This window comes from Bufo bufo, chromosome 1 (assembly GCF_905171765.1).
Source record: "Bufo bufo chromosome 1, aBufBuf1.1, whole genome shotgun sequence".
NCBI classification, from domain to species: domain Eukaryota; kingdom Metazoa; phylum Chordata; class Amphibia; order Anura; family Bufonidae; genus Bufo; species Bufo bufo.
In genome coordinates this window covers 790041998-790068260 of record NC_053389.1, presented here as the reverse complement: position 1 = coordinate 790068260, position 26263 = coordinate 790041998, and the positions used below count along the sequence as shown (strand labels likewise).

Genomic DNA, 26263 nt, shown 5'->3' with positions numbered 1-26263 from the left:
ATCAAGCATGCTGGGAGTCGTAGTTTCACCACAGCTGGGTGCCGGAGGCTAGTCCATCACTTGTTAAGAAGTGGAAAACCACTTTAAACACCGATAGGTCAGCAATAGCCTGTGGGGATGGCCCAACAGGCCCTGCAGATCAGCCATTTGAAGGTGCCTCCTCCTGGGCCTGTGACATCACCTCCATCAGTCACATGGTCTTTCTGCAGCTTAGTCCCATCCAAGTGTAGGACTGAGCTGTAATACCAGCCACAGCCACTCTACGATGCATGGCGCTAGGCTTGGTATACCAAGAAGCAGCCTCAGCGGTCGTATGAGTGTTGTGGTACCTGCAAAAGGCTGATTTCTGGGGGGACCAAGGGGGTCAGACCCCCACCAATCTGATGTTAACTATCCTGAGTAGGGCAGAGATACACTCACCGCTGTCCACACTCCTTGATGCTCATAGGATAAAGGACCTGTGATGAGGTCATCACTGTGACCAGTAACATCCACTGGTCATATGACAATGACATCATCACAGGTCCTTTATCCTACACCATCCAGGAGGCTCTTGCTGCAGAAGTTTCCTGCTGTTTGTACATGGAGCAGGTCACAGATACTGCTGTATTAATGTGAGGAACACAGAGGTTTAAAATTATTAAAGGGGTTCTGCACTTTCATTTTACTGATGATCTATCCTCTGGATAGATCATCAGCACCTGACCGGCGGGGGTCCGACACCCGGGACCCCCGCCGATCAGCTGTTTGAGAAGGCAGCGGCACGCTCCAGCAGCGCCGCAGCCTTCTCACTGTTTACCGCCGGCACACTGACGTCACGACTTGCATCAATGGCCTGGGCGGGGCTAAGCTCTGTTCACTTGAATGGTGCTTAGCCCCGCCCACGCTAGTTGATACTAGTCGTGACATCACTGGGCCAGCAGTAAACAGTGAGAAGGCTGGGGCACTGCTGGAGCGCCGCTGCCTTCTGAAACAGCTAAACGGCGGGGGTCCCGGGTGTCAGACCCCTGCCGATCAGAAGCTGATGATCTATCCAGAGGATAGATCTCAGTTAAATGAAAGTGCAGAACCCCTTTAACACCATGTGCCTCACATTAAGGGTCCATTCAAACATCTGTGGTGTATTGCGGATCCACAATACACCTGGCCGCAATTGCGGACAAGAATAGGACATGTTCTATTTTTTTTTTTTTGCGGGGCCACGCTCCGGAAATGCAGATGCGGAGAGCCCATAGTGTGCTCTCCGCATCCATTCCTGCCCCATTGAGAATGAATAGGTCCGCACCAGTTACTGATATTGCGGAACGGATGCGGACGTGTGAATAGACCCTAATAATAAGCAACTTAATCATGTACCTCCTTGCATAATGGGCAACACGGGTTTAATGTGAGCTACATGAATGGGTTATATACTATAATGTAAGGCACATGGTATTACTTTAGTGTGGCGGCCAGGCCCGTAGTGCGGTCCGCAGTATACAGGCTCCGGCCATTTGTGCACGGCATCACAGATGCGGACCCATTCACTTAAATGGGTTCACAATCCAGTAGGTGCGCTGCGGAACGGAGTGCTTCCGTGGGGTTTCTCTCCGTGCCTCCACACTGCAAAAAATAAATAGAACATATTCTATTTTTATTTTTTTTGCAGTGCGGACGGATCACGGACCCATTCAAGTTGAATGGGCCTGTATCTGCCTGCGACAACCACAAAGACGTTGCCCCGTCCCCAATTCAAGGAACGGCCGGCACACGTTCGTGTACCTGACCCCAACATACCCCATGTGGTCCATTATGTGAAGAGGTGGTAGATGGTGTTCGTATTAATGTGAGGCACATGGTTTTATCAATGTAGACTGCCATGTGCCTCATATTAGTAAGTAACCCCATCAAGTACCACATCGAATAATGCGCAATCAATACCACAAAAAAAAAAATATTGTTTTCCCCTCCCCGCTTTTCTTTGTGTGGTATCGAGTATCTAACTCAAAATTCTGCCAACTGTATTCCTGAAGACAATGTGCCACGACGACCAGGAAGCCTTCAGAATAAGTTTTAGGAGTGGAAAGAAAAATGTGAAAAAAAACTCAAAAAAAAAAATCCCTCCCAACTTTATTATTGAGCACTACAGGCAGAAATAAGACCAGCAGCTGTGTTAGCAATGGTTTCCTATGCGTCTTCAGACATCACCTCTGAAAATCCATCCTAAAACGACAGTCTGCCATCCCACAGATGACAGGTTACACAGAACAGGGGACAGACCCCAAAGAAACCCAACCAGAACATTAAGGATGTGCCGGCCTCCCCCGAATACTAGAAGGAATTGCTGCAGAAAAGGCCGAGCACATCCACAAGGAGGGGATAAAAATAATAATGCACAGACACGATGCGGGGACGGATGCATACAGGACATGCTTTATCCACTCGGCCGCACGAGTGGAGAAAACAGAGGTAGGAGAAGAAGGGAGACTGAGGAGGATCCAGCTTAACGGAATCTGAGGAGAACACAGAGACTGTCAGTCCAGCAAGAGAGATTCACATTTAACAACCTGATCGCCCCCCCCCCAGAGGAACAATGGCCGCCGCCACTTCGTCCCGACCTGACCCAGGCTTCCAGGACTTGAAGTTTCCAGCAGTCTCCGGTCTATCCAGCCTCGGATGAACCCAGACACTAAGGAAACGGACCATGAGGACACCTGATCTGCGTAAATACTGACGACATGGTCAAACAGCGGCGCAACAAAATGTCTTCCCATCTAGAGAGAAAGTTCAGACTGAAGAGAAAGGCTTCCCACAAATGCGCTTCGTACTCCCCTCCCCCACCATTAAACCGAACATTCTCCGGACTATATACGCATGCCGATACTAACTCAAAGCCCTAGGTTGGTTGTCGGATCCATCCCGGCCCTGATATCAAATGGAGAACGAAGCAAAACGAGGGGGTTAAAAAGAGGGGGTTTATCCCGCATCGCAGTCATTGGCACGGTGTACTACCCTCTGCCCCACAAAAGGGAGGGGGAGGAGTACAACCAACCATTCATTAGGAGGGTAACAAGGATCAAGCATAAGAAGCGACAGTGCTTCAGGCCACCATGATGTCTTCAGTCCTTAACCAATCATAAATGGACTGCCACTTTTAAGGCTGTCCGTGGACCGAGCGATAACATTTCGAGTGGCGTCCAAGCAAATGAGACAATTCCGAAGAGCAGCAAGACGAGGGGCTTCCATCTCTTCTCTTAGCTGCCCGAAACAAGGGAACATGCACAGATGTAGTGTCATAGGCGCCGGTGGTGACGTTTTGGGGTGGGGGTTATGCACGGCCCTGAGGATCAGGTTACTGCAAATTTTTTTGTTTGGGGGAGAAAAAAAAATAAAAAAATTCTATCTACGAAATACCGACTACACGCAAATGTGAGCGACTGTCTGGCAGGAAGAGGCGTAGCAAATCTCATGATGCCGTATGGTCTCTCGCCTCCATAGTGTCCCTTTACAGAATCAATACTAATTCACAGCCATGTGGAGCGGGAGCATACGAGTCCATTATGCCACCAGCACGAGCAGAAGGGAGCGATACATGGTTCTCCCCCCCCCCCCCTCTCCTCCATTACAGCGTAGTCCTGATTCTTCACTCCTCTAACTTCTTATATGACACTGCGTGAAATTTATTTTACTTAAAAAAAAAAAAAAAATTATAATAAATGTACAAGTCCATTGTCAGAAAGCGTCTTGCTTCGAGTTATGATACAAATCAGGAGTTAGAAGAACACTGGGCGGGTTACAAACCAAGATGGCGGAGGAGCATCGAAGGAACCCAGAGCAGCGGGGGTCGAGATTCTGCAGAGGAGACGCAGAGACAGCTCTGCATCATTTGGTATCCTGTTGCTGTTGGTTTAGAGGCAGAGAGAGAAGAGGGAGGACGGGCAAGGGTGGGCAAATTTTAACTCCCGTAATGCATTGTGTTGGTGTTGATGGACATGGGGGAAGCCATAGAGATGGCGGGGCCGCCCATGGTGAACTGGTTGTTGACTGGGTAATGGGAGGAGGAGGTGGATCCAGCTTGTCCTGTGGCCGATCCTATAGGAGAACAGAGAAAGAAAAGAAAAATAAAAAAAATAAAAAAAAGTTTACACGGGCCAAAAAACTCCGAGACAATATGAGTGGGCGATAGCGTAGCTGGCGAGCCTCACCTTGAACAATCCCTGTGCTCATGATAGATCCCATTCTGGAGTGGGTGTGATTAACGATTCCTGTGTTAGCTGCAAGGAAACGGGGGAGGAGGTGGGGATGGAGACGGGAAGGTTATAGGACAGACATTTCCCCACAATAAGATGACAGTGTAGAAGACTGCGATAAGGCAGGGGCTGCAGAGTGGGGGTGGCCGAAGCCCAAAGACTGGCACAGCACCCAAAACATGGATGGTGAGGAACCACTATGCAGCCTGGGCCTCATCTAAAACGTCCTCGGAGGGGTTATACCCAGGATACTGGGAAACCCGACACTAGATGAATTCACCCCGTCATCACATAACCCATCAAGGCTGGGAGGGTATTAGTGCTCCTTCATAAACCCCCCCCCCCCCCCCCTAAGAATTCTAACAGGGGGGGCAGCTGAGATATTAAAATAATTGGCTAACAGCAGGAAATGTGATACAATAAGGAAAATGACCCGTCCCCTAACAAGTCCGGTGCTCACTGCCAATGTTTTACTTCCCTGCACGCGAGGACATCACGTACAACCATGTGACCGCTGCAGCCAATCACTGCGGATGCTAGAGCGCTGAAGCCAGTGATTGGCTGCAGAGGTCACATGGCTGTACGTGATGTCATCCATTCAAGGACATATACAAAACACAGTCAGGGACCACCTGTCTGCCGGAGGGGGAAATCGACCAGGGAAGTAGCAGTTATTTTATCACAATTCCTGCTATTGGCCAAATGACTAAACACCGATAAAATATGACAAGTACAAAACCAACGGAGAGCCCCGTGAAACCTAAGGTGGAAGAAAGGTCAAGGGTAGGGTATTCTCAGGTACTACCATTTCCTTACATTGTGGGATCACCACCAATACTCTAATGAAAGGGTGCAGGCTATGCTCAGGAACCCTCCAATCAGCAGCGTCCACTCTACTAACACCAAACGGGCCCCATCCAGCTACAGAGACGCCGGGGACCCCTTTCACTGAGAGCACCAGTGCAGATCCCACTCACTGATATTACAGGGGTTTCCCACCGATCAGACCCTCGGGGTGACCAGCAGTGGAAAACTATTTCAAGAAGAGAATACAAGACAAAACATCTGACATGAATTACAAGGCAGCGGTCTCCAGCTGCTACAAGACTACAACTCCCACTATGCCCTGGAGTTTTGCAGCAGCTAGAGAGCGACAGGTTGGAGACCACAGCCACAGGGAACAACTCCCCCCTAGTGTAAGAAACACAGGGTATGAGGGTAATGAGTGTCGGGTGGCTCCTTCTACCCTCATACGAGTCTCCAGACAGAAATCCCATAATGCGTTACATGGTTAGGTCACAACGGAAGGGTCAGTGTTTTATATGATGAGGATGACGTGGTTAGCGAGTCTATAGTACACACTGGCGAGGGGCAGAGACGTCTGGGGACAACCTGCACCTCATGGTTACAAGAAGATAGCAAGGCTGGGGATGGCTGGAGTCAGATCTGTCAGTGAGGAATCCAAATGGTCCTAATACTGTATCATACTGAAGAGTTACCAATGACCTTTCCTATGGGGGGGGCTCTAGGACCCTCATGCAAAGTGGCTGCAACAGGTAAACCTATTCTACTGAAAGTGAACCTTAATGCAATTCATTTCTTGCACTGCTACAAATCCCCTAATAATTTATGCAAATATGTTTTTTTTTAACCCTCTGAAGTTGGGGCCAGGCTACAGCGCACACAGAATCAATACACTGTATGTATGTGGTGTACGGGTCCGGGAGCCCTCTACTGGCGGGTGCACACATCACCGCTCCTGCCTGGCAGAGCACAATGGGGAAGGGGGAAAAATTTGGAAATGTGTGGCAGTTTTTAAATAAATACCTTTGAACACCATTTCAACTAACATGCAATCTACATAAGACCAGTCCTCGTGCAAGTGCATTATGTATCCTGTACTGATCCTGAGTTACATCCTGTATTATACTCCAGAGCTGCACTCACTATTCTGCTGGTGGGGTCACTGTGTACATTACTTATCCTGTACTGACCCTGAGTTACATCATGTATTATACTCCAGAGCTGCACTCACTATTCTGCTGGAGGAGTCCCTGTGTACATACATGACTTATCCTGTACTGATCCTGAGTTACATCCTGTATTATAGTCCAGAGCTGCACTCACTATTCTGCTGAAGTCATTCTGTACATACATTACTTATCCTATACAGAACTTGCTGTAGTGATTGTGGGGAGTGTCAAATTTACAGTAACTTAATGTAGAAAAACCTGCCTGCTCAGCTGTCAGGGGTGTGCCTCTTAACAGCCTTGTTGACTGTTTCCAAGAACATCTAGAAAGTCTTATGCAGATTGACAATATGTTGAGAATAAAAGGGTGTTCAAAATGCAGACATGCACCTTAAAAGGGGTTGTCTCACTTTCTCACTTTAGTAAATGGCATTTAGCCAGTAGACATGGTTAATACAAGGCACTCCTATAGTATGTAAGCACGACCAACGCTGATGGATTGCAGGGTGGTCGTAACCCTGCATACGAGCAGTGTACAATGTGATGGAAAAATGAATCCAGCAAAGGAAGCAATATGGACAATCACAATACATTAGTAAGTGCCTTGTATTAACTCTCTCTACATGATGCACGCCATTGGCTGATGCGAGACGACCCCTTTAGGCTGCGTTCACACGGGCGAGATTTCCGCGCGGGTGCAAGGCGGTAGGTGAACGTATTGCACCCGCACTGAATCCCGACCCATTCATTTCAATGGGGCTGTTCAGATGAGCGGTGATTTTCACGCATCACTTGTACGTTGCATGAAAAATCGCAGCATGTTCTATATTCAGCGTTCTTCACGCAACGCAGGCCCCATAGAAGTGAATGGGGTTGCGTGAAAATCGCAAGCAAGTGCGGATGCGGTGCGATTTTCACGCACGGTTGCTAGGAGACGATCGGGATGGAGACCCGATCATTATTTCCCCTTATAACATGGTTATAGGGGAAAATAATAGCATTCTGAATACAGAATGCATAGTACAATAGGGCTGGAGGGGTTAAAAAATAAATAAATTATAATTTAACTCACTTTAGTCCACTTGATCGTGTAGCCCGGCATCTCCTTCTGTCTCCTTTGCTGAACAGGACCTGTGGTGAGCATTAATTACAGGTAAAGGACCTTTGGTGACGTCACTCCGGTCATCACATGATCTTTTACCATGGTGATGGATCATGTGATGACCGGAGTGACGTCACCAAAGGTCCTTTACCTGTAATTAATGCTCACCACAGGTCCTGTTCAGCAAAGGAGACAGAAGGAGATGCCGGGCTACGCGATCAAGTGGACTAAGGCGAGTTAAATATTTTATTTATTTTTTTAACCCCTCCAGCGCTAGTTTACTATGCATTCTGTATTCAGAATGCTATTATTTTCCTTATAACTATGTTACAAGGGGAAATAATACAATCTACAGAACACCGATCCCAAGCCCGAACTTCTGTGAAGAAGTTCGGGTACCAAATATGCGCGATTTTTCTCACACGAGTGCAAAACGCATTACAATGTTTTGCACTCACGCGGAAAAATCGCAGGTGTTCCCGCAACGCCCGTGTGAACCCAGCCTTAAAGAGATTCTCTACCTAAAATCATTTCTTCTAATATCGGATTAATAAGGCAGCAGGACGCTTCCTAGATGCTGACCACATATAAGCCTGCGGTAGTACGGCACTGCATTCATAACCACCAGTCGGACTTTTATGACTTGGCGATTAAACTGCAACTGCGCCGCCAGCGGTGAGGGGAGGAGCCTGGCAGCAGTTGCGTCATTTTACCCTATTAAATCAGATATTTCCTAAAAATTTGTGAGCTTTTTAAACAAGTCACTAATTTAATGGGATTACTGGGACCGTTGAAGACCCCCATTGCACTTGCCCTGTAGTCCACTCCACCTACAGATTGTGGGTCAGTACATGTGGATCCCTTTTCTGACACACTATTAGGGGAACTGAGGGTCGATGGGCCTAATGGATGGTAATGGGTTAGTCCTCCCAGGGGTGGTGACCTCACAATGGCTAGGAGGCACGTGTTAATGGATCATGATGGTTAGGAGGTGAGGGGTTTAGTCGTTTTGAGGTTTGTTAATTTATGGCAAACCCTAAACGTTATCCCAGGACTGACATGCAGCAGAACAACATTTCGGACACCGATAAGTGAATGAAGACAGATTTTAAAGAAGTATTCCCATCTAAAACCTATGGCGCCCCTCCCCAAACCACCTCTGGCTGCTGAACGAGAACGGGTGTGCCCCATTCAGAGACGGGAATACTCCTTTAAGCTGCTGCACTAGGGGTGGAGGAGTAGTTATGATAAAATGGAGATTGTGGCATTACTGGAGGTTCCGTGTGTCAGGTCTTGGGGCTCCGTGCGCAGAGATGCAGGAGAACACACGACTGCTGGCTGCTCACCTAGAGGGATGAGGTTACTGTGACCGATGCCTGAGCTTCCACCTATAACACTGCTGAGGTCATACGCCGTGGGCATCCCTGAGAGCGAGAAAACAGAGAAGTTAGGTAAACTCATGTGGCGCCCCCAGAGGCACAGCAAAAAGAACTCCTCCTGATGAAGGACAGCAGGGAGATTTAAAATAGGGGGACAAACTAAGTTTGGCCACCCATTTATAGAAGACCCCCCCCCCCCCACCTAGGACATCGGCTGCACCACAGTACATATATGTAGAGAGCAAACCTACTCCTTTATACAGAATCCAGGCGTGTCAACCCCCACATGGAGAAACAGAAGTTCCCCTTCTTACTGGTCCCAGAACAGACCCCCAAACCTTTCGATATTCACCTATCCCTATTCCTGCACTTCCCTCTCCTCCGAGGCATGACATCCTGCCACCCCTCAGGAGCAAAGGGGGGTGCACCAACAAGGAGGGTATGTTCGGCACCCAGACATTTGCCAGGGGAACCCCTCCCCCCCCCCCCCCCCAAGAGCACATGTGCAGCCACATTTGAGATCACTGCTTCCATCATTTTCCTGAAGTAGCCCGCCCATCACTGACCTCCCATGCCCATTCCTGTGTTCATGGAGTATGCCCCCGCTGTATTCCACATGTTCTCAGAGGGGGAGCTGTAGTGTGAGCCGGGGGGAGGGGACGGCGTGCTGCCTGTGTACCTGTAATACAGAAAGTCTCAGCTACTCTGCTGCAAAGGCCAAGGACTAAAACGGCCAGAGAAGACGGAGGCACCAACCTAAAAAAGGGGTTCTTCAGATCCAGCAGATTACTTGATTTGGATCCAGTCTGATCCACCTGAGCGACAATACTGATATCATAACTCTGCCTGCAGGAAGGACACAAACGGGCGTCATGTCAGCAGGGCACAAGACAAAGTGCGAGGAAGTGGATGTGAGGTCTGCGCTGCCTCCTACCTCTTATTAGCAATGAGCAGAACTGTTCCCGACAGCGTATCTCCAGCTTTGGTGAAGAGTGGGGACTGCAGAAGGCAGCGGACCTGGTACCAGTGGGTGAGGGGTTCAGTGGGGGCCGTGGACAGCCAGACGGTCATTCTGAGAGTAGAAGAAAAGGAGGATGATGAGAGAGAGCGCAGTCTACAAGGGGAAAGGGTGCGTTGACCACACGCCTTCACAGGTGCCTCATGACCATTCGTGGTAACGGAGTGGATGCACTTTAACAAGCCATGCAGATGTAAGTCCATCACATGACCAGGACAGAAGGAAAACTATGAAGGTTTTCGTTAATAAACAGCAAACAGAGTTCTTATAAAGCAAGAGGAACTGAAATGGCAAAGGCTTAAAGAGGTGTCAGATGCTGCATGGACGGCACATCATGAGCTACTTCCTGATCAGCGGGTACTTACATGGATCCAATGAAAGCCACATCAAACCAGAAGGCCAAGCCGTGCACCAGGCCAGAGTGGAGCATGTGGAAGGAGAAGGGGATCTCTATCCTGGGAGGGGAGAAGATTATTACCATCACTACAACCATCCACAACCAGTGCCGACCTCAGACCAACAGTCACACGCTCCCCACCTGTGCAAATCCGTCTCTTTGGCATCCAGAAAATTCACTGTATATTTCACAGATTTGGCCATCAGGATTCTAATATCGAAGGTGTCCTGTGAAGTGGGGGAGGGGAAATGACGTGGTCAGTGAAGCGGGACAAGAAAACCATGCTCCCGCATCGGGCTGCACTACTTACCACAACGGGCTGCTTAAAATACTCATCTACAGCTGCTCCACGAAGAGCCGAGAGGTCCACACCGTGAAAAGATGGCTGATACCTGTGGAGGAGAGGCGATTAAAAGCAGTGCTGGGAAGGGGCATTACCGGAGGAGGGGGGGGGGAGAAAACCCTCACCAAAAATTGGCTTTTGTAAACTGTTCCATGTAAAGCTGCTCATCTGTAAATGGCGCAAGGTGGACGTCTCCAATCGTGGGGAACATGTTACCTGGAGGAGAGGATCCGAGACACATGGTAATACATCACCGCTCAGAGGAATAAGTGTAACAGTAGTTATATTCCTGTCCATAGGAGGCAGTATTATAGTAGTTATATTCTTGTACATAGGAGGCAGTATTATAGTAGTTATATTCTTGTACATAGGAGCAGTATTATAGTAGTTATATTCTTGTACATAGGAGCAGTATTATAGTAGTTATATTCATGTATATAGGAGTCAGTATTATAGTAGTTATATTCTTGTACATAGGGGCAGTATTATAGTAGTTATATTCCTGTACATAGGAGCAGTATTATAGTAGTTATATTCCTGTACATAGGAGCAGTATTATAATAGTTATATTCTTGTACATAGGAGGCAGTATTATAGTAGTTATATTCTTGTACATAGGAGCAGTATTATAGTAGTTATATTCTTGTACATAGGAGGCAGTATTATAGTAGTTATATTCTTGTACATAGGAGGCAGTATTATAGTAGTTATATTCTTGTATAGAGGAGCAGTATTATAGTAGTTATATTCTTGTATAGAGGAGCAGTATTATAGTAGTTATATTCTTGTACATGGGGGGCAGTATTATAGTAGTTATATTCTTGTACATAGGGGCAGTGTTATAGTAGTTATATTCTTGTACATAGCAGTATTATAGTAGTTATATTCTTGTACATAGGAGCAGTATTATAGTAGTTATATTCTTGTACATGGGGGGCAGTATTATAGTAGGTAAATTCTTGTATATAGGAGCAGTATTATAGTCTGGCACATAGGAGCAGTATTATAGTAGTTATATTCTTTGTCAAATTTCTTTTTATTAAACAGCAAGTCAAAAAAAAAAAAAAAAATTGTAGACATACATAATGCACAATTCAGGATGAATGAGTACAGACATGTCCAGAGCATAATTGACATTATAATGCATATGCTACATAGGACATATATATAGTGCGGATCTTCAAGGCCCAGTCATCTAGAACTGGTTGATTTAACTTTTGACATGAGACCTGAGGTAGTTAGGTCAAACAAACATAAAAGGAGGGAGGGGGGGGGAAGGGGTGTGGGGTGAGGAGAGGGAGGGGTGAATGTGTCCTTAGAACTGGACATATGCGATCGGAGGTTATTTAGGATATCTTATGATGACTCCAAAGGGAGAGATAAGGCTAAACACCTTCTATACTCATTAATGGGTCAGTCCCATCTGAGGGACATTTTCAAGTTTGATTGTCGATTAGAGATCACTAAGGTGTTGGTGTATTGGTCACGTGTCTATATGCAATCCAGGGGGCCCATAACTTCTTGTGCTTCTCGTGTGCCCTGAGTTCCCAACCTGCAAGCTCTTCCATACGGTGCACATGATCTAATTTGCATAACCACTGAGAGGTGGTGGGGGGATCCTTACTCAGCCATTTTTGGGGAATAAGTAGACGTGCAGCTTGAATCAAGTGTGTGGCCAATTTGTTCTTTGCTGGCGACAATTCTTTTGTTGGAAGCCATAAAAGAACCAATATTGGGGTTAATGTCAGGTTAGTGTTTAGTATTTTGTTAATGGCCTGTGAGATGTCCTCCCAATATCTTCTTATTCTGGAGCATGACCAGAAGATGTGCAGAAGAGTGCCACTCTCCTCTCCACACCTCCAACACTTATCATGATCGCTCAAACCACTGAGAAATAATTGTTTAGGGGTAAGGTACCACTGTGTGAGGACCTTATAGGAGTGTTCTTGGATCTTCACACATCGTGAGAAGCCATGCGAGTTTGCGTGCATACGGAGAATATCCGTTTCCGAAAAGTTGGTTTTAAGGTCATTAGCCCAGGTTTGAACATATTGTGGGGTCGTACGGCGTATTGGTGTGATCAAGGCCAAATATATAGTTGATATCAGTTTGCGTTGGGGTGAAGGGGGGGTTGCTAGTTTTTCAAACCATGTCTCGGACATTACACATGGCTTCTGAGTGGTTAGCTGTTTCCCTGCAGACTTTATGGATATTAGATCTAAGAAGTTAAACGTACCCCAGGCCAAGCTAAGGGGATGTTGATCCGGCAAGGTGTTGTTTATCTTTTTTATAAATTCAGCTGTAGAAAAACCTCTTAATCTGTGCCAAATCTGAGAAACATGAGATCCTGAAGATTGAATCGAGTATGGCAGAAGGTCTGCTGGCATTAAACTAGGGGGGTTCTGTAGGAGCCCATAATCCTTGTTGAGCTGCTTAATAACTAGACTAGTACCCTTTAGAAGGACATGTGAATGGAGTGACGTATTTGCTTGACCCCATAGGGCTGCTTTCTGTGGTTGGGTGAGCTGCATTAGTTCCAGATCTGTTCCCAATGTGCGATAGACAGGGGAATGAAGCTGCAACCACCTTTTCAGGTGTATGGCCCTGTAATATGTCTGGACGTCCGGCAGTGCTATACCTCCGTGACCACGCCCCAGTATTAGTCTCTGGTGTGAAGCCCTAGCCTTCTTACCGCCCCATAGGAGTAGTTATATTCTTGTACATAGGAGCAGTATTATAGTAGTTATATTCTTGTACATAGGAGCAGTATTATAGTAGTTATATTCTTGTATATAGGAGCAGTATTATAGTAGTTATATTCTTGTACACAGGAGGCAGTATTATAGTAGTTATATTCTTGTACATAGGAGCAGTATTATAGTAGTTATATTCTTGTATATAGGAGCAGTATTATAGTAGTTATAGTCTTGTACATAGGAGGTAGTATTATAGTAGTTATATTCTTGTACATAGGAGGCAGTATTATAGTAGTTATATTCTTGTACACAGGAGGCAGTATTATAGTAGTTATATTCTTGTACATAGGAGGCAGTATTATAGTAGTTATATTCTTGTACATAGGAGGCAGTATTATAGTAGTTATATTCTTGTACATAGGAGCAGTATTATAGTAGATATATTCTTGTATATAGGAGGCAGTATTATAATAGTTATATTCTTGTACATAGGAGCAGTATTATAGTAGTTATATTCTTGTACATAGGAGCAGTATTATAGTAGTTATATTCCTGTACATAGGAGGCAGTATTATAGTAGTTATATTCTTGTACATAGGAGGCAGTATTATAGTAGTTATATTCTTGTACATAGGAGCAGTATTATAGTAGATATATTCTTGTATATAGGAGGCAGTATTATAATAGTTATATTCTTGTACATAGGAGCAGTATTATAGTAGTTATATTCTTGTACATAGGAGCAGTATTACAGTAGGTAAATTCTTGTACAGCTAACTCGTGAAAAAGTGATGTACAGGATGTAGATGAGCTGCTATATTCCTGAACAGGACTGTGTCTTACCATTGGGTTTCAGAAACTTCTTTGCATGTAGGTAACTCTCAAGCATCCGCTCATTGAAGAGCATGTATCCCATTGGCTCAGAGATGATAATATCCACCTGCTCTGGGAGAGACACTTCCTCCACCTTCCCAGGGATGACCACTATACGATCAGTCAGGTTGTTACTCTTCACCAGTAGCTGTACAGGACATATGACAATTAATAATGAGGACCAGGCACATCACCAGTGCGCATTCCCCGTGCCACCGTACTCTGCCCACCTCAGCATGCTGCGCCATGCTGCTCGCTTCCACAGCATACACCTTACGGGCACCGGCTTGAACTGCAAAGAAGGACAGGATCCCTGAGCCGCAGCCAACATCCAAGACAACCTGACATGGGGAGAGGACAAGGAGTGTTAAAGCATATCATAACTGCGTAGTTGTGAGCGAGTGCTAGCTCTTATGACTAGCAGCAGGCTGCTCACCTTGTCCTTGAAGTCTGTGTGGTTTTGCAAGATAGCCCTTTGATACGTGCCAGTCCTGACGTAATCCTGCATCATGTTCTGCTGCTGGGACAGGTAGCCATAGAACTAAAGGACAAGAAGACACCGTCCATCACCACTAGGACAGCACAGAGTTCTCTGACCGACAACCCTTCATTCCCGATGATAAACCAGAGAATCTATTCCAACAGAGTTTCATTTAAAGGCCTACTTGGGAGCCTGCGTGGATGGCCAATTATAATCAATGGACGACCCGAAAAATATACGTTCTGAAAGCTTCTTCTAAAGCTATGTCCACCTTAGTGGCCAAATTTCTCTTTGCGCCAAAGCGTCTAAAATGAAAACTGAACCCCCTCTGATAACAGTCTTGATTAATAATTTCCTACCGTTCTGTGTCCACAGCTGCCGTGCAGACTTATGCCTCTCCACGGTAAACACTCAGATCTTGCAGTCCTACTTATTTCCATTTGTCCCCTACCAAGTCCCAACGTATATTTGGTGTATTAGTGGGAAGAGGCCAGCGGACGAAAGTATGACTGCAGGATCACACTACACAGGTTCTGTCTGTTACCTCGGAAACACATCGATCTACACTGAAGCTGCAGATACAAAACGGTGGGATTTTTTATTTATTTTTTAATAAGACTATTTTCAAAGTAGCTTTATTTTTCAATTAGCCCCGATTACACATCATCTTGTCAGAGCTACATGGAGGGAAATTCCTTAGAGGCGCTGTCTTATCTGAGACACTGGTGGTGTGTCGCGGGCATATGCCACCAATGTCAGATGTGTGGGTCCCAGATGAGGGACCCACACCTATCTCCAGAACACAACCCTCGAAGTGAGAGGAGAGAAGTCACACATGCGGACTGCCGAAAATATCCGAGCACCGGCTCGGCTATCTGCAGTAGTCCAATAGAAGTGAATGTAGTGGTGGCTGCGCTCGCCATTCATTTCTATGGGACTTCCAAAAATAGCCGAGTGCACATGCTCAGTACCTTCCAACTCCCATAGAAATGAATGGAGAGCAGGCCTGTTATGGAGATAGGTGTGGGTCCCAGTGGTGGCATATCCTAGTGACATGCCACCAATGTCTCAGATGAGACAACCCCCTTCAGACATGAAATTTTATATAGACTGCACATTTTGAGGACTAAAATCATAAAAAAGGGCAGCAATAGATCTGAATCTAAGAAGGGATCAATGTCCATGCAGTGGATCGGACATTACCTGGAAGTACTGCACCGCTGAAGACTCCTCCGTGCGCTCGCTGAAGACACTTTTGTCAGATGAACCCCGGCAGCTCTTGATGATGTTGTAAAATGAACAGAAATCTACAGAGGGAGAAGTAGAGAGGGGCACAAGTCGGATTTTACAGTTGCCTCATTAGAAGTATTGTCAGCCACTGGCCACTAGATGGCACCGCTGTGCTGCTAATTCTACTCATTTATAACGGAGAAATCCTGAGACAAAGGGACGCACCTGCCGGGGTGGCGAACTGGACCAGGACGCTGTTGCAGCCCAGGGTGACGATGAAGGATTGCTTCCCCACGCGGCTGCACTCCGTCTCTGAAGTAACTGTGCACTTGAAGACACACATATTTTCTGGAGGAGACAAAAAATAAAAAATAATAATAGATAAGGCCATGTTCACACTTGCATTAGGGATGCCCAAGACCCTCCTGATAATAGAGTCCATATCAAGCAGAGCTGTTCAGCCTGAGAAACCTGCTGGGATGGCTGATAGCGCGGCTAAGGATGGTCTGAAACTAGCATAAAAAAAATGATATATATATATACACATACACATATTATTATAATAATAATAATAAAAATCTGACATCACTCAGCACATAACAATCTCTTTCTAACAAAGCTAAAACCAGCCCTGTACCTCACATGGATCCAGAGATCTCCCTATTAACTGCTCTGCTAGATTTATATCAAGCTGACAGCCTACGGGGCGTGTCCCGGCGCTCTCCCCCACCGCCGCTCAGGGGGCGTGTCCCGGCGCTCTCCCCCACCGCCGCTCAGGGGGCGTGTCCCGGCGCTCTCCCCCACCGCCGCTCAGGGGGCGTGTCCCGGCGCTCTCCCCCACCGCCGCTCAGGGGGCGTGTCCCGGCGCTCTCCCCCACCGCCGCTCAGGGGGCGTGTCCCGGCGCTCTCCCCCACCGCCGCTCAGGGGGCGTGTCCCGGCGCTCTCCCCCACCGCCGCTCAGGGGGCGTGTCCCGGCGCTCTCCCCCACCGCCGCTCAGGAGGCAGTTGAAGGATGAAACTGAGCATGTGCGGCCATCTCAGTGAGCAGGACAAAGAAATAAAGAACAAACAGCAGGTGGCGCTATACAGATTTATTGAATAACTGTCTGCGCTAAATTTTTAATTATATGCAATTACAAAAATATTTTAGTATTAGTTTGAAATCTGTAGAATATTTTTCATGGGACGGCACCTAAAAGCCTGTGCCGAGGATCAGGTTCCGGCCTATGATATCACAGCGCCGCTTTTGCCTGCACTTCCCCTTTAAGGTCATCCAAAGACACTGAAAGGGTTATTGATCCCATCTTTCTGGGGGTCTGAACATCAGAACTGAGACAAGAACAGGGGGCCTCGCCCTCAGATGAGGCTGTGCACCCCCGATTATAGTCTACGGGGTAAACGAAAGCAGCGGATCATGTATTTCCACTAGCTCTTTCCTTTTGGGGGTTGTTCCACACAGCACGGCATCTGTGCCAGGTAGTTAGGGGGGGGGGGGGGGGGGTGTCGGGCACACATCACCCAGCTGAGCCGCATCTGTGCTCTGTGACATAGAATCAAAGACCCGGCTCATTACCATCACAATGGCGGCTTCTTTCTCGCAGCCAGTTTGTAGGTTGGCCGGAGTCATTGATCTCCAGGGGCACGGTGAAGAAAAGCTATTGTGAGACCACCACAAAACCCCAGCGAGGGGTCCCTCTATCCCCAGGCAGCTGACAATGGGGGATGAGGCTCCCCCCCCCTCCTCACAAATCCCCCCGATTTCAGGCCTGCGGAGAGGGACAATGGGCAGGCAGTACACGGGGAGAGCGGCCCCGCACACAGGGCTGTATATACTACATCTGCAGGGGGTCCGGCAGAGATCTATCCGTACCCCCCAAAAACCTCAGCCGTCAATCTTCTATGTTTCTATATCTGTTCCTCAGTGACAACCCTTGTGAGCCAGAACGGTGGTCCTACTGGTTGTCACTCCGACACAAGGCCGTTCCCTAACCATCAGTGGATCCTTCTCTATAGATCGGCAGATGCAGGGCGCCCACATAGAAGGCAGGGGTCTCCATGATGGGGGTATTACTTACAGCCGGAAGGAGCCTACGTAAAGGCGATGGTAGACGGGCCGAGCTGCGCCTCACCTACACATGGACTGATCATATTCTACAAGATCCCCCGCACCATTGACAGATCATTTTTAAAAGGCCCCCCCAACGCACGGTGACAGCAGGGCCCTTAAGCGGTACACCAGTCGGATTTTGCCATTTGTAGGTCTGAGAACGTGGGTCATCTACAAGGGCGTGTTCACAAGTCGCAGACAAACGTTGCTGTTTTGCCACAATTTTACCTTCATTCTGGGGCAAAAAAAAATTTATGACGACTGCAAAGTGTGAATGCATCCCAACGCCGGCCTTACACAGGTAGTGAATGGGGAGAAATCTGCAGCCAGCAAGAACAAAAAGGATCAGGCAGCTGAAAGCCAACACGCCTGATCCTTAACCCCTCAGACGGGAGTTGGAAGGCCAGCCGAGCCACACATATACAAGGCCTCGTCCACACGATACCGCATCTGGTTTGATGTCCGCAAATAGCGGAGCCACAAAATAAAGATGCAGTCCTTGCAGACAAGTACAGGACGTATGGAGGCAGATAGCACAAGGATCAGCCGTGTCACGTCCTATACTTGGCTGCACAATGCGGACCACAGACCCAAAGGGGGGTCCACAAAAAACACGCGGACGGTATATGGCCGCGTGCACGAGGCCTGAGGTGCATGGTCAGTTTTGGTTCTGCAGCTTCCTCAAGGTCTCAACATCTGCATGATCTCCGACTGCTGTCAGTGACTAGAAACAGTCAGGTTTCCAGGCTGCGGCTGACTACATTGTACCCTCTGTGACCTCCACCAGATACAGGGAAGGGAGGGCAGGAGAGGTTTGTCTAAACTGGATGCAACTGTAGCAAAACCTCAGCGGCGCTCCGACAAAGCGGCACAGAAGTGAATGAGAAAATGCACAGAGGCGCTACAATGTGACGACCCTGCACCTCCTAAGGGACTCACAATTTAAAGGGGCACTACCTGATCGGTGGGGGGGGTCCAACTTGTAACGGAGGTACTTTGGGGGTCACCTTCAAGGCAAGTATTCCGCCACGTAGGCAAGACGTTCTGTACATCACCACACCTCGCTTGTGAAATTCAGGCCCTCAGATGTTGAGAAATGCTTTTTATTTTTCGGTGCACTGTGGGTGGGGCTGCTGCATTCGGTGCACTGTGGGTGGGGCTGCTGCATTCGGTGCACTGTGGGTGGGGCTGCTGCATTCGGTGCACTGTGGGTGGGGCTGCTGCATTCGGTGCACTGTGGGTGGGGCTGCTGCATTCGGTGCACTGTGGGTGGGGCTGCTGCATTCGGTGCACTGTGGGTGGGGCTGCTGCATTCGGTGCACTGTGGGTGGGGCTGCTGCATTCGGTGCACTGTGGGTGGGGCTGCTGCATTCGGTGCACTGTGGGTGGGGCTGCTGCATTCGGTGCACTGTGGGTGGGGCTGCTGCATTCGGTGCACTGTGGGTGGGGCTGCCTCAAGAATCTAAGGGGCCGTCACTCCAGGGACCGCGAGGTAATGGGGGCGCATTATGGTGGAGGGATGAGTAACCAAAAATAAAAAGAAAGATTTTCTCCGGATTAGAGGAGTGGGTTGTCACCAGGACGGCGGGGCTGCGGCACGGCCACCTACCTACCTGGAGGGGAATCCTTTTAAGCCAAAGGTTGATGGTGAAGTGAAGGACGCAGGAGAACAATTATAAACTGAATTCCCCCTTTCATGCTGCAACACTACGGCCCCCTGTTCGGAGGAGGTCGCCCACCCGGTGCGCCCGCATTTGTAACTGATGACCGGCGGTGAGGTGTGATAACATGGTACAGATGCCGACGTGGTCGCCCACAGGTACGTTGTTCCCGATCACTGTGCCCCCCCCCCCAAATCAGCCGATGCTCACATTGTTTATGGGGGTATAAAAGTACCCCGTCTCCCCGCCGAAACAGGAAGCAAAGTGTGCGGGGACGAACGATTGCGGTCCCATTAGAACTAGTCACGGATAGCGGATGCGTAACAGGACCGCCACTTCCCACAGCGCAGCGTTTCAGCCTGCCCCGTGTACCCGTCTCCATGCAGAATACACCCGCTATCAGGAGAGGTGTCCTGCCCGGACGTCCCTCGCCACAGCACCCCGTCGGCATCACCTAATGCTACCATGCCTGTTCTTAGGAGGACCCTCTACTTCTACCCATCACGTTACCCCTCTGACCACAGTGTGGTGGGACATTACCTCCAGCCCCCCGTATGTGGTACACATCACCTCCTTTTCGCAGAAACACGGAAAAGAAAAGGCATTTCTATTATAGCGGAACGCACCCCTATACGGTACTGAGCAGTGTAGGGCTGCAGGGGGCACGAGGCCCCCGTTCTCGTGATTGGTGGTGGTCCCAGCGGTAATACCCCCCCCCCCCGCCCTTCGGAGAGGGGGATAACTATCAGATCCGTGGGGATCCTATTGATGGGACCCCCATAATCACAAGAACGGGGGCCCCGTACCCCTGTAATGAACGGAGCAGTCACTCCCTCCATCTCTATAGGCGAGGACTTCCCATAGAAATCAATGGAGCGACCACACACACATACCTGACCGGCCACTCTTCTTTTCTGGGGGGGCCCCATTCTCAGGACCCCCTCCGGACTTATACCCCCCTCCTCTGCTCTGGTCTCCATATGGCAGCCTGTACTCTGCATCACCACACGAGACAATGGGCAGGGAAACTGCTTAGGAGACAATTCCATAATCAGCCCTGAGGACATTGAAAGGTAATTTGCGCACATTCTGCAGACACCAGAGAGAACAGTGGCCCCAATACCAGAGGAGTGCACTGTGGGCTATTACACCTATGGAATAAGCCGCGGCCCCTCCTCCCCCATAATACCGCTCCACCGCGCTGTGTGCACTGCGGCCACCACCGCCCGCCTCGCGGAACTCACCGTTATACAGCGCTAGCTCGCCTCCCCGGGCCTCCAGCCGCAGCTCCCGCTGCTCCGCGTGTCTCTGAATCTCCCCGTTGGCGTCCCCGATACTGAGGAGCCGCACGCCGGGAAACACCGACACCGCCGCCATCTTTACAGAGGCGGGCTGAGAGGACGGCGCGAGGAATTATGGGGAAGGGAGGGATCAGAGCGGGGAGTTTGTGGCGGCACAGCGACGCGCACTGGTCAGGAGGGGGAAGTGGAGGAGGGCTGTCGCGGGAAATATGCTAAACCAAGGCGCCCCGCGGGAGACATCTCGCGGTAGGAGAAGGGTACTGCATTGATGGGAGAGAGGAAAAGCGACAATGAAGTCAATGAAAATTAGAAAGAAAAAAAAATAATCTATGAAGAATCAAATCAAATTATTATTGATAATCTGTTAATAAGAAAAAAAATACCGACTGCTGGGACCCTCTTCATTCACCAGACTGGCTGTATTATAATAACTCTTCAGGCGATTCCAGTCGTGTGGATACTTGATAACGGTAAGTTTTTTAGGTTTTTTTCACGCAATCAAATGTATGTGCCACAAAATGTATGCAAAATAATAGCTTTTTTTTATTCCATATTTTTGTCTATCCGATTAACCCTTAGGGGAGTTTTTTTGTTTTGTTTTTTTTTGCATTTTCATTTTTCTTCCCTGTCTTCCTGGAGCCATAACTTTTTTATTTTTCCGTTCACATATCCTATAGGAGGGCTTATTTTTGTACTTTTTAATGCCACCATTTAATATGGCATACAATGTAGTGGGAAGCGATTAAAAACGTTCTAAATGGGGTGAAATTGGAAAAAAAATGCAATTCTTCCACAGTTTTACGGGTTCTTTCCTTACGGCGTTCCCTTTGCGGCAAAATTGACCCATGCCCTTCATTCTCTGGGTCAGTACGATTATAACGATATCACATGTATAGGTTTTTTATGTCTAAATACTGTAAAAATAAATTAAAACGTTGAAAAAACTATATATTTTTTTACATCACCATTTTTTTTATCACATTTTATTTTATTTTTGGATAAGAGAAGCGATGAAAAAAAATTGGCGAAACAGCCATTTTGAAACTTTCTGCATCGGTAAAATATTTTTAATAGTACAGCCGTTTTTAAATGCGGTGATGCCCATAATGTTTTTATTTTTTATTATTTATGTATTTATTTTTTATTCTACGGAAAGGGGGTGATTTAACCACCTCAGCCCCCAGTGCTTAAACACCCTTAATGACCAGGCCACTTTTTACACTTCTGACCTACACTACTTTCACCGTTTATTGCTCGGTCATGCAACTTACCACCCAAATGAATTTTACCTCCTTTTCTTCTCACTAATAGAGCTTTCATTTGGTGGTATTTCTTTGCTGCTGACATTTTTACTTTTTTTGTTATTAATCGAAATTTAACGATTTTTTTGCAAAAAAATGACATTTTTCACTTTCAGGTGTAAAATTTTGCAAAAAAAACGACATCCATATAGAAATTTTGCTCTAAATTTATAGTTCTACATGTCTTTGATAAAAAAAAAAATGTTTGGGTAAAAAAAAAATGGTTTGGGTAAAAGTTATAGCGTTTACAAACTATGGTACAAAAATGTGAATTTCCGCTTTTTGAAGCAGCTCTGACTTTCTGAGCACCTGTCATGTTTCCTGAGGTTCTACAATGCCCAGACAGTACAAACACCCCACAAATGACCCCATTTCTGAAAGTAGACACCCTAAGGTATTCACTGATGGGCATAGTGAGTTCATAGAACTTTTTATTTTTTGTCACAAGTTAGCGGAAAATGATGATTTTTTTTTTTTTTTTTTTTTTTCTTACAAAGTCTCATATTCCACTAACTTGTGACAAAAAATAAAAAGTTCTATGAACTCACTATGCCCATCAGCGAATACCTTGGGGTCTCTTCTTTCCAAAATGGGGTCACTTGTGGGGTAGTTATACTGCCCTGGCATTCTAGGGGCCCAAATGTGTGGTAAGGAGTTTGAAATCAAATTCTGTAAAAATTGACCTGTAAATTCCGAAAGGTGCTCTTTGGAATATGGGCCCCTTTGCCCACCTAGGCTGCAAAAAAGTGTCACACATCTGGTATCTCCGTACTCAGGAGAAGGTGGGGAATGTGTTTTGGGGTGTCATTTTATATATACCCATGCTGGGTGAGAGAAATATCTTGGCAAAAGACAACTTTTCCCATTTTTTTATACAAAGTTGGCATTTGACCAAGATATTTATCTCACCCAGCATGGGTATATGTAAAAAGACACCCCAAAACACATTCCTCAACTTCTCCTGAGTACGGAGATACCAGATGTGTGACACTTTTTTGCAGCCTAGGTGGGCAAAGGGGCCCACATTCCAAAGAGCACCTTTCGGATTTCACAGGTCAATTTTTACAGAATTTGATTTCAAACTCCTTACCACACATTTGGGCCCCTAGAATGCCAGGGCAGTATAACTACCCCACAAGTGACCCCATTTTGGAAAGAAGAGACCCCAAGGTATTCGCTGATGGGCATAGTGAGTTCATGGAAGTTTTTATTTTTTGTCACAAGTTAGTGGAATATGAGACTTTGTATGAAAAAAAAAAAAAAAAAAAAATCATCATTTTCCACTAACTTGTGACAAAAAATAAAAAATTCTAGGAACTCGCCATGCCCCTCACGGAATACCTTGGGGTGTCTTCTTTCCAAAATGGGGTCACTTGTGGGGTAGTTATACTGCCCTGGCATTCTAGGGGCCCAAATGTGTGGTAAGGAGTTTGAAATCAAATTCAGTAAAAAATGACCTGTGAAATCCGAAAGGTGCTCTTTGGAATGTGGGCCCCTTTGCCCACCTAGGCTGCAAAAAAGTGTCACACATCTGGTATCTCCGTACTCAGGAGAAGTTGAGGAATGTGTTTTGGGGTGTCTTTTTACATATACCCATGCTGGGTGAGATAAATATCTTGGTCAAATGCCAACTTTGTATAAAAAAATGGGAAAAGTTGTCTTTTGCCAAGATATTTCTCTCACCCAGCATGGGTATATATAAAATGACACCCCAAAACACATTCCCCACCTTCTCCTGAGTACGGAGATACCAGATGTGTGACACTTTTTTGCAGCCTAGGTGGGCAAAGGGGCCCATATTCCAAAGAGCACCTTTCGGATTTCACAGGTCAATTTTTACAGAATTTGATTTCAAACTCCTTACCACACATTTGGGCCCCTAGAATGCCAGGGCAGTATAACTACCCCACAAGTGACCCCATTTTGGAAAGAAGAGACCCCATTTTGGAAAGAAGAGACCCCAAGGTATTCGCTGATGGGCATAGTGAGTTCATGGAAGTTTTTATTTTTTGTCACAAGTTAGTGGAATATGAGACTTTGTATGAAAAAAAAAAAAAAAATAAATCATCATTTTCCACTAACTTGTGACAAAAAATAAAAAATTCTAGGAACTCGCCATGCCCCTCACGGAATACCTTGGGGTGTCTTCTTTCCAAAATGGGGTCACTTGTGGGGTAGTTATACTGCCCTGGCATTCTAGGGGCCCAAATGTGTGGTAAGGAGTTTGAAATCAAATTCTGTAAAAATTGACCTGTGAAATCCGAAAGGTGCTCTTTGGAATATGGGCCCCTTTGCCCACCTAGGCTGCAAAAAAGTGTCACACATCTGGTATCTCCGTACTCAGGAGAAGGTGGGGAATGTGTTTTGGGGTGTCATTTTATATATACCCATGCTGGGTGAGAGAAATATCTTGGCAAAAGACAACTTTTCCCATTTTTTTTATACAAAGTTGGTATTTGACCAAGATATTTATCTCACCCAGCATGGGTATATGTAAAAAGACACCCCAAAACACATTCCTCAACTTCTCCTGAGTACGGAGATACCAGATGTGTGACACTTTTTTGCAGCCTAGGTGGGCAAAGGGGCCCACATTCCAAAGAGCACCTTTCGGATTTCACAGGTCATTTTTTACTGAATTTGATTTCAAACTCCTTACCACACATTTGGGCCCCTAGAATGCCAGGGCAGTATAACTACCCCACAAGTGACCCCATTTTGGAAAGAAGAGACCCCAAGGTATTCGCTGATGGGCATAGTGAGTTCATGGAAGTTTTTATTTTTTGTCACAAGTTAGTGGAATATGAGACTTTGTATGAAAAAAAAAAAAAAAAAAAAATCATCATTTTCCACTAACTTGTGACTAAAAATTAAAAATTCTAGGAACTTGCCATGCCCCTCACGGAATACCTTGGGGTGTCTTCTTTCCAAAATGGGGTCACTTGTGGGGTAGTTATACTGCCCTGGCATTTTAGAGGGGCCCTAATGTGTGGTAAGTAGGTAAATGACCTGTGAAATCCGAAAGGTGCTCTTTGGAATGTGGGCCCCTTTGCCCACCTAGGCTGCAAAAAAGTGTCACACATCTGGTATCTCCGTACTCAGGAGAAGGTGGGGAATGTGTTTTGGGGTGTCATTTTACATATACCCATGCTGGGTGAGAGAAATATCTTGGCAAAGACAACTTTTCCCATTTTTTTTATACAAAGTTGGCATTTGACCAAGATATTTATCTCACCCAGCATGGGTATATGTAAAAAGACACCCCAAAACACATTCCTCAACTTCTCCTGAGTACGGAGATACCAGATGTGTGACACTTTTTTGCAGCCTAGGTGGGCAAAGGGGCCCAAATTCCTTTTAGCAGGGCATTTTTAGACATTTGGATACCAGACTTCTTCTCACGCTTTGGGGCCCCTAAAATGCCAGGGCAGTATAAATACCCCACATGTGACCCCATTTTGGAAAGAAGACACCCCAAGGTATTCAATGAGGGGCATGGCGAGTTCATTGAAAAAAAAAAATTTTGGCACAAGTTAGCGGAAATTGATTTTTTTGATTTTGTTCTCACAAAGTCTCCCTTTCCGCTAACTTGGGACAAAAATTTCAATCTTTCATGGACTCAATATGCCCCTCAGCGAATACCTTGGGGTGTCTTCTTTCCAAAATGGTGTTATTTGTGGGGTGTTTGTACTGCCCTGGCATTTGAGGGTCTCCGCAATCATTACATGTATGCCCAGCATTAGGAGTTTCTGCTATTCTCCTTATATTGAGCATACGGGTAATGAGATTTTTTTTTTCCGTTCAGCCTCTGGGCTGAAAGAAAAAAATGAACGGCACAGATTTCTTCATTCGCATCGATCAATGTGGATGAAAAAATCTCTGCCAAAAAAAGAAAAAAGGAGGGGAAAGGCGTCTGCCAGGACATAGGAGCTCCGCCCAACATCCATACCCACTTCAGCTCGTATGCCCTGGCAAACCAGATTTCTCCATTCACATCAATCGATGTGGATGAATAAATCATTGCCGGGATTTTTTTTTTATATATACAAAGTGTTTGCCAAAGTATATGAACACCGCCACCTCCTCAGCTCATATGCCTCGGCAAACGTATCTTTTACTGCAGAGGAGAAATCTCGTCTTGCAGCGCCGCATACACCGACTTGCGTGTAATCTG

General features: G+C 46.7%; 1 protein-coding gene across 4 annotated transcripts; it reads right to left on the bottom strand.

The window, feature by feature from the left end:
• Window positions 1–2092: 2092 nt before the first annotated feature.
• CARM1 (coactivator associated arginine methyltransferase 1) lies at window positions 2093–20880 on the bottom strand. 4 transcript variants are annotated; one of them, XM_040414965.1, is made up of 16 exons: window positions 20732–20880; window positions 15944–16066; window positions 15692–15795; window positions 14444–14548; window positions 14238–14348; window positions 13978–14155; window positions 10564–10654; window positions 10406–10487; window positions 10237–10322; window positions 10064–10153; window positions 9615–9752; window positions 9437–9526; window positions 9247–9359; window positions 8648–8725; window positions 4185–4253; window positions 2093–4071 (listed from the first exon to the last, which is right to left on the bottom strand). In XM_040414965.1, the coding sequence occupies exons 1-16, from the start codon at window positions 20862–20864 to the stop codon at window positions 3935–3937; spliced, it is 1728 nt and encodes a 575-aa protein (XP_040270899.1). In that variant the 5' UTR covers window positions 20865–20880; the 3' UTR covers window positions 2093–3934. The 4 variants fall into 4 exon arrangements, 2 of the variants coding, with proteins under 2 accessions (XP_040270899.1, XP_040270900.1); XM_040414966.1 differs by lacking the exon at window positions 4185–4253 and having other exon boundaries at window positions 3935–4071; XR_005775680.1 differs by lacking the exon at window positions 9247–9359 and having other exon boundaries at window positions 4004–4071.
• Between the last annotated feature and the right edge of the window lie 5383 nt (window positions 20881–26263).